Raw genomic sequence first — 13,619 nt, forward strand, 5'->3', positions numbered from 1 at the left:
AAGTAACAGTAACTATTGTGGTGATGCTTGTGGTTCTAATGCTGTTTTCATTACTAGGCAGTTGGGAAAACCAGGATGGCATGTAATTTCTAATCACCAGATCATGCAACATTGTCCTGCCTGACATCTCAGTCGTCAGCAGTTTGTCATCGTGTGATAGCATGTGAGATATGGGATGTTGAGTTAAATGGTTTGCATGGCACTATACGTAGGGAGTTAGTAATGTTGGATTTCATTTTCTCTCTGCACCACAACAAACTTAACACTATACAAACAACAGTAGTCTATATGTGCTCAAGAGATATTACAGGAAACAGATGCACACTTAAAGCATAAAAAATCAGATTTGTTATAGTTAGATTGATTTGTTGCAATACTGTGGAAACGTGGTTTTAGTTAATAATAAAATCTTTTTGTAGCCTGAGCAACTCGACTGCAAGATTCAGCATGAAGTTTGAAAACTGCAATCAGGAAATATCTCATCTTTACCAGTTTATTCTTATTACAACCAACATGACTGTGTTCCACTCACCAGCCACGGTCTGATGCGGGGTAGAGGGTAAGGGAGATATTCTGTTAACACTGAAAATGATTTTCGGATGTAGAAAAAACAGTCTGAAGTAGGTTATGGTTATGTAGATGAAAGGATTCAGTTATGGGGGGGATAAGCAATGTAACAAGTGAAGAAAAGTGCTAAACAGTCAAGGATTTGCTAGAAGCTCTAGAATTTGGAGGGACTTGATGTCCAGAAAACATTGTGGTAGGTAATGGGATTTTTACTAAGGAAAGCATTTAATTTTTATCTCTCTTTTCACAACTTGACCAGTCAACTATCAGAGTGAGTTAGTAGTTAGTGAGAATACTTTTCAATATCAGTAAATGGTATTTATTGCCAGATAAGTAACAAATGAATACATTTGCAAGTGGCTGACAGCATCTTCGACAATGTCAGACAGAGCGTGCTAGCTCCACTAGTGGATCACTCCGGAACCTGAGTGGCACGCCACCCACGGTCGAGGCGACAATGCCGCGGGTTGCCATTGGGAGTGGCACTGGTGTATCTGCTGCCACAGACACTTCAAACTGTGACAGCACGTGTGCAACACCAGCCTTCGCTGACATCAGCCCGAATCGCATTCCTGTAACACAAACACTCAGTGACTAAAAGTATTTCGACATCAATCTCAAACACAGTCATGGTTGCTTGTGGTTCCATCCTCAGTCTAGGGAATCACCACCCTATACATGTATCATAGTGTCCATTCTCTAGGCCATCCATCACACTATCATTTTGATTCATATTGTAGAAAACAGTTTTCATGGGACAATAAACTGTGCAGATATGAAATAAAATGATCACATATATTTTTATGGATGTTTCTTAGATATGGTCTCTACAGTGCACAGCTTATGATGTGTGCTGGTAAAGGAGCTACATAAAATGACTGATGAGCTGTCTGTATTAAAATTCTTAAGAGATGTGCACTCCACCTTGTCTTCTGCATCTGTCTAACATGTTCCAGCTCATCCAGTCCTCTCACCTTTTATTCCCATAGCATCTTTGAACCCCACACATAAGATGGAAAACCCAATCTTGGAACACCATATCCTATCCTCTTACCTCCAATATGGCTACCTTCACAGGATCTCTTATGGCTCACTAAGCACGCCATTGTAGCAATCATCCTTTCTATTGTAAATATGATCATTTTCATAGAACATCGCCAAGTCTATTAATTATTGTACAAATACTCTTCCCATGAAGTTATTAAAAATTCACCATGTGGTCTTATTTTAAGTCATAAACAAGTGCTTCATGTATACTTTTAAAAAAATGATTACTTTTTTTTTCAATTTGTTGGGACAGGACCATCACAGCCTTCTTTTTACTGGTGTTTCATGAAGTGTTTGTAAACAAATATATCACAGTTGCAGTATGTATGTTTCGAAACTAGTTTTGGACCGACTGGTTCATTCTGAAGTCTGACATATTGAGGCTGCACTGGCAGTGACCGATCTTAATAACAAACATTACAGTTTTAATACATACTTTACAAAGTAATCATAGATGACTGTTACAATCAACATGTGCCCACTTACAAGGGAACTATCCAGTATGAAATGTCGAAAGATGCCCTGAAATTGTTTTATGCAGGAAGAATACATCAAAAGAAACACACCATCAAAATTTTAGCTGCTAAGATACATTGCAAGTATTTTTTTTTTTTTTTAATGTTGAAATATGCCAAATGCCTTGCTTACCAGGCAGTTGTAGAAATGCACACCCCTGCCTAAGCTGTAACAAACAGTGCATGCTGCATGCACAACACACCGGTCACATGCCATTGGTTGACAGCACATCAGTAAACAGGTAACAGGACACAACATGATCTTAATTAGTAAAGTGTGTTTCAGTTTCCACTAATAGTTTCAATGATACATTTGTTAACAGTTACTATTCACTTGAAACTGCAATGCATTTAATATCCATAATAATAATAATTAGTAGTTGACTTTGCAGTATCACTAAGTGTTAACACTGGGGATAAAACTGAATTAATTTTCTTTTTGACTTCTTCATATATGCTTGCTCATAGCATCTGCCTCTGTGCAGAACCCAGAGTTCCATAGTAATGTGGAATGCAATTAATGCTTTCAGCCTTGCAGAGAAGTAACATGAAGAACATGATGTGCAATTGAAATAACCTGCTTCTCCAGAAGACCTTCATATGCATTATTTGCTAGTTAATTTCATGGCCCGTCATTCCAATGATGTCAACATTTCATTAGAAATCATGGAAACATTAGAACAAACAGGACATATCTTGGACAATTCCATGATCTGTGGTTCAAATGATGATGGTTGTGCTAATTCAAGTCCAGAAGAAAAATAGAATACCTTCCAAACCCAAAGAAAACATGTACATTAACAGCTTTCAATGAGAAAATTCTATAAAAATTTTGGTTAAACGAAGGAGGTAGGATACACTTAAGTCACGTGCAAAGCTGGTTTCGTGTCGTATAATCTGAATATGAATCTTATAAATGGAAGAAAGTGTTACATGAAGTACAAAATATGTGGCAGAATAAAACTCACAAAAGTGTGAAAGAAAAGCTATTTGAAAGGCTTGGAATGTTTGAAAGAGAAGATCGATGGCACTGGGCACTTTGTATCACATGTGCTATGATAACAACAGATTTCCAGGATTACGAAGTTTACCTCAACTAAACTTGTAGAGGAGATTCACTAACAGGTAATACGTTAAAATTCATAGCTGTCATGAAGACGAAGCTTCTTGTTATCCCCTAAAAGCTGTGTATAAAGCCAATCAATCAGGTTTCGTGTAAACCGCCCTTTATAATTTTGATCGAAACAAAGACTAGAGCAGTAGTTCCCAAACTGGGGGCAAAACGAAATTTTCTTAGGGGTAAAAACTGAACGACTCAATTCTGTTTCAGTCACAAAACTGAATTATTTTCTAAAGATCTTTACTATTATCACAATTTTGTAAGACTCTAATACTGATTATTTAAGTCCCCAAATAATTACTTTTCTGAGTAGTTAGCATTAATACGATGGTAGTTACAGGTTCGTCACATAGTCCACCCGCTACACATATATGTTGTGCTTTGTCCTGTAGATTGCTGATCATACATGTGAGATATATACACAAGAAACACTAAATATCTCAAGAAAATGGGGGAGAGGATGAGTCACGCTCTCACAGTTCTCCATATTCAAGGGTGCAATATAATGTTGATTTTATACCCTAGACATTATTTTTGTGAGACAACGGGAAGTCATCAGCATGAGCAGGCATTGATGAGAGTGTGTACATTGTTAATGCATGTGGGATCTTTATGGTGGCTCTCCTTCAAATAGTATCTTCTGGATTTGAGAACAAGCAAGCAGTTTGGTTATTTAACAGTCCATCTTGCAGTGGATGTATGGGGCTTGAAAGCCATATGCAGCTATTAGGGACAAGAACATCTCAAAGCACTTACCGGGTATAGAATGATGGGCCCAAGAATATCTTGCACCAGTGTGCACACAATTCATTCAGTCGAAGAGGCAGAAAAACTGCCCACCTGTTTGGTGCCTCTTGCCACAGCAGGAGCAGAGATGAGAGGGAAATCTAGGTCGCCTGGCCAATGCATTACAACAATGTTGTAAACACCCTTTGTGAGCAGGGATGGTGGCCATAAAAATTCACTAGTTTCCATGTTCATTGAATCCTCAGGCCTTCAAAACAATTTTAGAAGGAACGCAACTTTGATGGTGGCTCTGAAATGACCTATGTTGGGACACAAATGTACTTCACTTAGTTTAGCCAGAACCCCTGGTCAAGCACGCAGTAATGCTTGGACTGTCCAGATAATGATCTCCATTAATTTTAAAGCTAAACAGAAATTCAAAACACGCTCTCTGCATAGGAATTTGCGAGTCAGGGATTGGCTACTTCTTATGAAAAGAGAAGGATTAGGATTGGGGAGGAGTAGAGCAGACGTGTTAGAGGGGAGACATGGAGCTTGTGGAATCTTGTGACAGGCACAAAACCCTTGAGGGGCAGTTGCAGGAGTGCTTTTGTGGAATTTACTGATGTTTGATGGAAAGTGAGAAGAGGAAAAACAGGGTTTTCTGGCTCTGACTCCAGTCTGCAGAGGATTCTGGTTCTGAGTTTTCTTTTGAGTGGGTTGCACTTGAGACACTTCTCCTTGAGGTGGGTGAGGACTTAACTGTACCGACATTTTAGACTTCAGTCATCTCGAACAACTCGCTGTGTCGAGGGCAATCTTATTTGCTGCAGGTCTGCCATCTTAACATTTGATCTCATTGTGTGCACTGCCGTACTGGTCCATGGTATGATCGGCAAACGGAAGTGTCACGTGTTGGAATCTGTCAAGATTTCAGAGTTCAACTAGAGTAATTGCGTTCCGTCTAACAGATCACCAGACGTGATTTTTGCGTGTTTTGTGTCCACAATGGCGAATTACCGGCGCCGCAAATCGCTGTTCTGCAGACACTTTAATGACGACCGTCACCTGAGACAGCGCCACACATCGAGGAAAGGGGTATTGTACCGCTGCTCCAGCTTGTAGGGCAAACAGGATCACAGTCTTGCCACTTGTTCTCACCTGCACCAACATAGCATATCTTCTGTGTAGAATAGATCCATCAACATTTATTCAGTGTTAGATAATTTCGGATGCATTATCCAAGGTTTGAGCCAGAGTAAATAGTTCAATCAGGAAAACCTAAGTCTTTTCTAACCAGCCGCCACCTAGAGAAGTGTGAGCTGTTTGTGGCATATTCGTACTGCAATCAGTTCATGTTTATTTGTCATCACACTTGACATGTATTTTTCGTCCTATTTTTAATCAACAAACTTGTGCCATAACTTTTATAGAGGATCAATCCTGTGTTTATATATTAATCATCCATCAACAAGTGACTAAAATAAGGACAGGGCCACCATTTCATTAGTATCATTTCAGCACTCAAGTTCATTTAGATTCTGATAAATGTGATAACCTCTAATGCAGGCTACCAACAACAAACCCAGTCAAAGGGCAAAATCAGTCTAGCAGACGCGTGGGCCAGGTGATCAAGTGGAAGGTTTACTGGTTAAAGCCATTCCTGTCAGGGCGTAAACTCGTAGTCGCCTGTCGCCTTCCAAAACTTGCCGCAAGTCCAATGCAGTCGTGCAAATGTCTTCTCCAAGTTGCAGATAGTAACTGCAATAATCCAGAAATTACTTTGAAACAGATAAATGAACTACCTGACAGCACAACACAGCAATCACTACATAAGGGCAACTATAATTCTGTAACAGTATTATTATTATTATTATTATTATTATTACTATTATTACTATTAATGGTTTTGGTAAGACACAAAGCATTTACAGCCTTTAGTCTTCCATGCAATTTCAGAAGTAAGTAGTGCAATCAAGTTATTTAAGGACAGTGCGTATGGTGTTGCAGTGTGCAGATCAAGCAAATGCCGCAATGGAGAGGAGTAACGGGGGGAAGTATGTTTTGTAACAAGTGCCTACCATCACTGTGGATAGTTATCTTCCTTTTTTGAGGAGGAGTTGTGAGTAGCATTTTTGATGCAGCACGAATTCCTTCACCATTTTACACACACACACACACACACACACACACACACACACACAAACTTCCATGTCAATGTCATTCATCTTTCATCATTTAAAAAATAAAAGTATTCCAAGCCAGGTCTTTCATTCTACAGTTTAGTTAGGCGGTGAAGTTGCTGATAGTGTGGGGAATTGCACTTGGGTAATGGTGTAAGAAAAGTTGGGAACCACTGAAAGAGTCACTTCTGCAGTTTATGAATGCTATGACACATTCATTCACAACAATACCAGTTTCCACAGCTTTATCTCCGTCTTCAGGAACATCGAGGTAAATTAAGACAATTTTTTTTAAAGTTACTGTTTATTTGCAGAAGTCTTGTAAGCGATGCAGGAAAACCTGGAATAATGCGAGGGAATAATTTCCAGAGTTACATCCGAAACATCTTACCACTTTCAGAGAATAATTCGTTGGGCTGTTGGTCTTCTCACACCGACACCTATGTTTTTAGAAGGACGACGAAAGGACTGTTAATATAATTCTCATTGTACCCGGAACTAATACTGTGATTTAGCCTCTTGTTAAAAAATAGCTTTTTGTCGTTTCAGCTTTACAAGCGGAACACTATTGTTAAACTTCAGTCATTTCTGTATTGTCGGTTTGCATCACCACATTTTACGAATTTGGCAAAGTATGCTTGGTACGCAGCACAGTATTCAGAACAATGGCCACGACCATATCTTACTCTATTCTAGTCCTTTCTAAATAAAACTAGTTATTACTGCGGAGAGTGTGAAAGCATTAATTTTTCTTTTGTGCCAAGTCTAAGGAAAATGCATGTTTTCGTCATCCAATAGACATTTTGCATTTTTGTGACGACTACAGGGAATAAACGAGGAACTGTTTCACGTTTAGAGAAATATATCGGTATATTGTTCAGAAACTATAATAAGAATTGTGTTACAGGAATTATTCTACAATATTTAATTTCAATAAATTAAAGTCCCGACTGATGGAAGTCTCCTGTATTGTGACATCATACACCACTTCGATTTTCTTCTCTCTGCTAGTCACGTCTGTCAAACCGATAAAAATAATTTATCTCGGGAAAGAATAGACGTATCAAGTTGGAATTTATATCACATACTAACGACTACAGTCCCCCGTCGCTGTAAAAACTTGAAGCTTCTAAGTCACTGCAATCAAAAGATATAAAGATACGGCCATTTATGTCACATATTTTGACGCTCTCAAACTCACTCATAAAAACCTGTACGGTGCTTCCCGTTGACCTAGAATCATGAAATTCGGAAGGAAGTAAGATTTCACAGAACAAGCACAGGAACGGATCTGAGAACTGTTAAGCTGTAATTATGTCACACGACAAAAATAATTTTTTAGTCATTCGCGGAAGTCTAGGGAATTCCTGGGTCCGATATCTTGCCAGTATCGGCACCAATAACAGGTAAAAATAGTAGATTCTCGGTATAGGGATGGATGAACTATGTATATTCAAAATGTGTGGAACCCTCGGTGCGCTACTCCTACTCACACTTATCCGGAATTTTTTCTTAATATTAAACCGATCCAAAATTTTAAATGTTTTTTGTCTCAAGAGTGATTATTTGTTGCTGCCAGCTCGTCCGCACTGCGAGCAGTTCAAAAAACAATACTGAAAAAATCTCCAACGTAAAACGCCCTTGAAGATGGCTGCCTGGTTATCAGCCGAAATATCGCGGCATGACGTCAACGTCACCTGGCTGCAATATTTAAACCTCACGGAACACGTTAAAATTGTATCATTGCTCTCAATTTTGTTACATTGATATTTCGGAAAGCAATAATAGTTGGGTTTTAGGCTAGGTGTAACATCATTTCAGAACAGGAAAAAAGTGTGAAAAATTCAGCTCTGAGGTCGAAGGTAGCTGTCTTGGAAACTTTCCAACTCTACATTCTGTAGATGTTGGATGCGAGCATTGGCTGTGCAATACGCAAAAGCCGTGTGACACTTTAATTTGAAATGTTCATTGGTCTGCAAGGCAAGTGTTTTCCAGTGTTGTGTCTGCAACACTTCAAAGAACCCTGCTCCATATGGGGCTCCGGAACAGATTTATAGTGTCTGTATGGTATCAACGTTACTGAAACTACGTGACTGACGAATAGCGACAAGTATCCGTTCTCGAGGACTCACATTTTTCGCTGAGTGTCCAGAGAGGAATGTCGCCTTCTACGGAGCTGTTAGCGTATGGAGGCCAAGTAGCGGGCGACCTTTACCGCTAATCTGACAATTTAGAAAGAAATGGAGACATTAGCGGTATCATGTCCACGTAGTGAAGCCATCACTCATTTAGTCGCACGTCGCACTGGCCTTCCACACGCTACTGTTTGGAGAGCACTAAGGCGTAGTCTCCAGTGCGAAATCTAGCATCATCATGAACTGTTACCTACTTATTTTGTGATGCAGAGAGCATTTGCGGTGTGGGCACTTCAAAAAATGGGGAAGATGACGACTGATGGTCTAATGCGTTGTGGATCAATGCAAAGAGCACCCATATGATAGTTTGTAGGGGCTGGGGAGGGGGAGGGGAGGTGGTGGTTCAAATGGCTCTGAGCACTATGGGACAACTTCTGAGGTCATCAGTCCCATAGAACTTAGAACTACTTAAACCTAACTAACCTAAGAACATCACACACATCCATGCCCGAGGCAGGATTCGAACCTGCGACCGTAGCGGTAGCGCGGCTCCAGACTGTAGCGCCTAGAACCGCTCGGCCACCCCGCCGGCCGGCGGGGGTGGAGGGATGCATGAAGTGTTTTTAATATTCTGGAAAATTAATGGCGACTTGCAAGTTGTTGTTGTTGTTGTTGTGGTCTTCAGTCCTGAGACTGGTTTGATGCAGCTCTCCATGCTACTCTATCCTGTGCAAGCTTTTTCATCTCCCAGTACCTACTGCAACCTACATCCTTCTGAATCTGCTTAGTGTATTCATCTCTTGGTCTCCCTCTACGATTTTTACCCTCCACGCTGCCCTCCAATACTAAATTGGTGATCCCTTGATGCCTCAAAACGTGTCCTACCAACCGATCCCTTCTTCTGGTCAAGTTGTGCCACAAACTTCTCTTCTCCCCAATCCTATTCAATACTTCCTCATTAGTTATGTGATCTACCCATCTAATCTTCAGCATTCTTCTGTAGCACCACATTTCGAAAGCTTCTATTCTCTTCTTGTCCAAACTATTTATCGTCCATGTTTCACTTCCATACATGGCTACACTCCATACAAATACTTTCAGAAATGACTTCCTGATACTTAAATCTATACTCGATGTTAACAAATTTCTCTTCTTCAGAAACGCTTTCCTTGCCATTGCCAGTCTACATTTTATATCCTCCCTACTTCGACCATCATCAGTTATTTTGCTCCCCAAATAGCAAAACTCCTTTACTACTTTAAGTGTCTCATTTCCTAATCTAATTCCCTCAGCATCACCCGACTTAATTAGATTACATTCCATCATCCTTGTTTTGCTTTTGTTGATGTTCATCTTATATCCTCCTTTCAAGACACTGTCCATTCCATTCAACTGCTCTTCCAAGTCCTTTGCTGTCTCTGACAGAATTACAATGTCATCGGCGAACCTCAAAGTTTTTATTTCTTCTCCGTGAATTTTAATACCTACTCCAAATTTTTCTTTTGTTTCCTTTACTGCTTGCTCAATATACAGATTGAACAACATCGGGGAGAGGCTACAACCCTGTCTTACTCCCTTCCCAACCACTGCTTCCCTTTGATGTCCCTCGACTCTTATAACTGCCATCTGGTTTCTGTACAAATTGTAAATAGCCTTTCGCTCCCTGTATTTTACCCCTGCCACCTTTAGAATTTGAAAGAGAGTATTCCAGTCAACATTGTCAAAAGCTTTCTCTAAGTCTACGAATGCTAGAAACGTAGGTTTGCCTTTCCTTAATCTTTCTTCTAAGATTAGTCGTAAGGTGAGTATTGCCTCACGTGTTCCAGTGTTTCTACGGAATCCAAACTGATCTTCCCCGAGGTCGGCTTCTACTAGTTTTTCCATTCGTCTGTAAAGAATTCGTGTTAGTATTTTGCAGCTGTGACTTATTAAACTGATAGTTCGGTAATTTTCACATCTGGACTTGCAAGTAGCCATAAAGAAGTTGCAGTTCCGACTTTATTAAAAACGTGCGTAATACTACCTTTTAAATCATTTAATTGAAAGGAAAAAAAACGGGCTAAACTATATTTTTTCCTTCCCCTGAGAGCCAAGGGGAGGGTGGTGGCCGACGAAGCCGATTTCGGAGGCCATGGCCTCCCCTTGCCCCCTGATAGGGGCCCCCTTGGACTGACAAAGCCAGTTTCATGCTTCGAGGGTCTGTCAACATCCACAACTGCATGGCGTTAAAATCATGGTGTGTTGTGGATTTACCACATCTATCGTGATCGGACCCCTTTTCTTTGAGGAAATGTAGGGTGCTGCTTTTCAAACTGTCAGCGTGACTGGTGCGAGGTACGTTGATATGTTACAAAATCGAGTCTTTTCTAACCTGGCAGATAAGCACTTGCTGGAAGGTACAACTTTTATGCAAGATGGTGCTCCACTCCATATTGCTACACGTGTGAAAGATCTCTTGGGCACATCGTTTGGTAAGGATCGCATTATGAGCCGTCAATTCTGTCATGATTGGCCTCCTAGGACCCCATGAAGTCGCAGCTCTAGGGATGCTGAAAGACAACATCCGACGGCAGTCACTCACCATACCTACTGATACGCTGTACAGTGCTATTCAGAGTATCGTCCCTCGACTACAGGTATTGTTGATAGGTGACGGCCGACATACTGATCGTTGTTTTGAAGAACATCGTCTTTGCTAAAAATCAATTGTTATGCTTATTAGTGCTTTTGTATGATATAAAGCACTATCTGCTGGTCATTTTGTACATCATTTTTGGTTTCAAAAAATCTCGTGCCATTTCAAGGACGTGTGCTAATTTTTACCTCTCTACCTACATTATTCCGTGAAGTATTGAATTTTCAAATGTTGGTTAACTTTTGGGTCATTCTGTGTATTCATAACAGATAACTGTATCAACTTCTCTTTTTCAAATGGATCTGTAGTAATTTCTGCTGCTAGTGTCTTAGGTATTAAAAAAGAATAATTCAGTGGCGTTTCACGCTTCAGAGTCCAATTACTAGTTTCGGCTCTCAAATGGCTCGGCTCTGAGCACTATGGGACTTAACATCTATGGTCATCAGTCCCCTAGAACTTAGAACTACTTAAACCTAACTAACCTAAGGACAGCACACAACACCCAGCCATCACGAGGCAGAGAAAATCCCTGACCCCGCCGGGAATCGAACCCGGGAACCCGGGCGTGGGAAGCGAGAACGCTACCGCTCTAGTTTCGGAGTGATTACAATATTTGTAACTTCAGATTTATCTATTTCAAACATGAAATAGATTGTTGTTTTATACAAATATTCGCGACCTCATACCCGAACAAGGAAATAAGTGACGTTGGATAACGAGGAAATAATGTTGCACTGCTGGGATACCTGTATGAAAAAGATAACAAATGGAATACAGATTTCATTGTCTCTGTATCGTTCACGTGTGTCGAGTGCTGGCTATTTTGAAAAAAAAAATGGCTCTGACAAAACAAGAAAGATTAAATATACGATGGTTGTTCAATTATAAATTCAACACATTTTTTTCTCGGTCAGTTTCGGAATTTGTCACGGAAGGTCGTGGAAAATTTTCGGTTCAGTCCCTATCGTTTCATGAAGTTCCAATGGGTGACGTAGCCTTCAAAATTACATCTGTGACGGAGGTGCGGTCCAAGCAGAGAGCTGTCACTGAGTTTCTTTTGGCAGAGAGCCAGAGCATCGCAGATATTCATAGGCCCTTGCGGTATGTCTATGGAGACCTGGCAGTGAACAAAAGCACTGTGAGTCGTTGGGCGAAGTATCTGTCATTATCAGAACAAAGTCCCGCAGTTTTGTCCGATCGTACACGTGCCGACCTCCCGCACACAGCTGAGACTCCCGTCATGTTGTAAGGTGTGGACACTCTCATTCGAGGTGATTGACGGGTCTCAATCAAACATCTCGCTGCTCAACTAGATGTGTCTGCTCGTAGTGTTGACACACCAGTAAGGATACTCAAAGGTGTGTGCCCGCTGGTTTCCTCGCTGCCTAACAGAAGACCGTAAACAGCAACGAAGGAATATCTGTATGGAATTGCTTTCGCGTTAAGAGGCTGATCGTAACAGTTTTTGTCGTGACAGGCGATGAAAAATGGTTCATCACTTCGAACCACAAACAAAACGGCAATTGATGGAGTGGCGACACGCCACCTCTCCTCCGAAGGAAAAAAAAAATCAAACCCCATTCTCAGCCAGTAAAGTCCTAGCGACGGTCTTCTGGGACTCTGAAGTGGTAATTCTGTTTGATGTCTTCCCTCACAGTGCAAGGATCGACTCCGAAGCATACTGTGCTACCCTCAGGAAATAGAAAATAAAAAAAAGAACCGACTTAAGCGTGTTCGTCGCCACAGAAATGTAAAAGAAGTTCTCCTTCTCTGTGACACCGTAAGGCCTCACATAAGTCTGCGCGCCCAACAGGAGTTCACAAAACTTCATTGGACTGTTCTTCCTACAGCCCGGATCTTGCACCTTCCGACTTCCATCTGTTTGGCCCAATGATGGGTGCACTCAGCGGGAAGCAGTACATGGGGAGGTTATTGATGCAGCAAGACATTGGCTCCAACATCGACTAGTAGAGTGGTAATATTTAGGCATAGGAGCCCTCCCAGTAAGGTGGCGTAAGGTCGTCGCATTGAACGGAGATTATGTTGAAAAACTGGGTTTTGTAACCAGAAGAGTGGGGCGTAATAAGATACGAGGAGCATTTGAAAAATCTGTGAAAAAATAAAAACTACTTACGTGTTTGGGGTAAACGTTTTCTATTTTTCGACATAGTCTCCTATTAGACTTATGTACTTTGTCCAACGTTGTTCTAATTTGCTGATCCCTTCCGAATAATAGGAATTGTCCAAGTCTGCAAAATAGCTATTAGTTACTGCAGTCACCTCCTCGTTTGAATAACCCATTGTTTAGATTGTTCTTTGGTCTCAGGAGTATAGTAATGTATCCAGGGTTCATCCACAGTGACGAAACGACGCTTCAAGTCCTGCGGATTCTTCCTGAACAGCTGCAAACCATCCTTGCAACCCACCTTGTGGATAGCTTTCTCATGTCCAAATGTTTATATGCAAAATATTATGTACCCGTTCATTCGAGATGCCCACAGCACTAGCAATCTCACGCACCTTAATTCTTCTGTCATCCATCACCGTATCATGGATTTTCTCAATGATTTCTGGAGTCGTAACCTGCACAGGGCGTCCAGAACTTTCAGCATCACTTGTGCCCATATGGCCACTCCGGAAATTTTGAAACCTCTTATAAACTGTTGTAATCGAAGGTTGAGAATCACCGTA

General features: G+C 40.9%; 1 protein-coding gene across 2 annotated transcripts in view; it reads right to left on the reverse strand.

Moving 5' to 3' along the window:
* Positions 1-870: 870 nt before the first annotated feature.
* The window catches only part of LOC126411067 (cytochrome P450 6k1-like), a 166,586-nt gene continuing 153,837 nt past the window's right edge, over positions 871-13,619 (reverse strand). For both annotated transcript variants that reach the window (XM_050081337.1, XM_050081338.1), the window contains exon 9: positions 871-1,139. In XM_050081337.1, coding sequence (XP_049937294.1) covers positions 949-1,139 — 191 coding nt within the window. In that variant the 3' untranslated portion in view covers positions 871-948. The remainder of the gene's footprint in view (positions 1,140-13,619) is intronic.

The sequence above is a fragment of the Schistocerca serialis genome, chromosome 1, assembly GCF_023864345.2.
Source record: "Schistocerca serialis cubense isolate TAMUIC-IGC-003099 chromosome 1, iqSchSeri2.2, whole genome shotgun sequence".
Classification (NCBI taxonomy): domain Eukaryota; kingdom Metazoa; phylum Arthropoda; class Insecta; order Orthoptera; family Acrididae; genus Schistocerca; species Schistocerca serialis.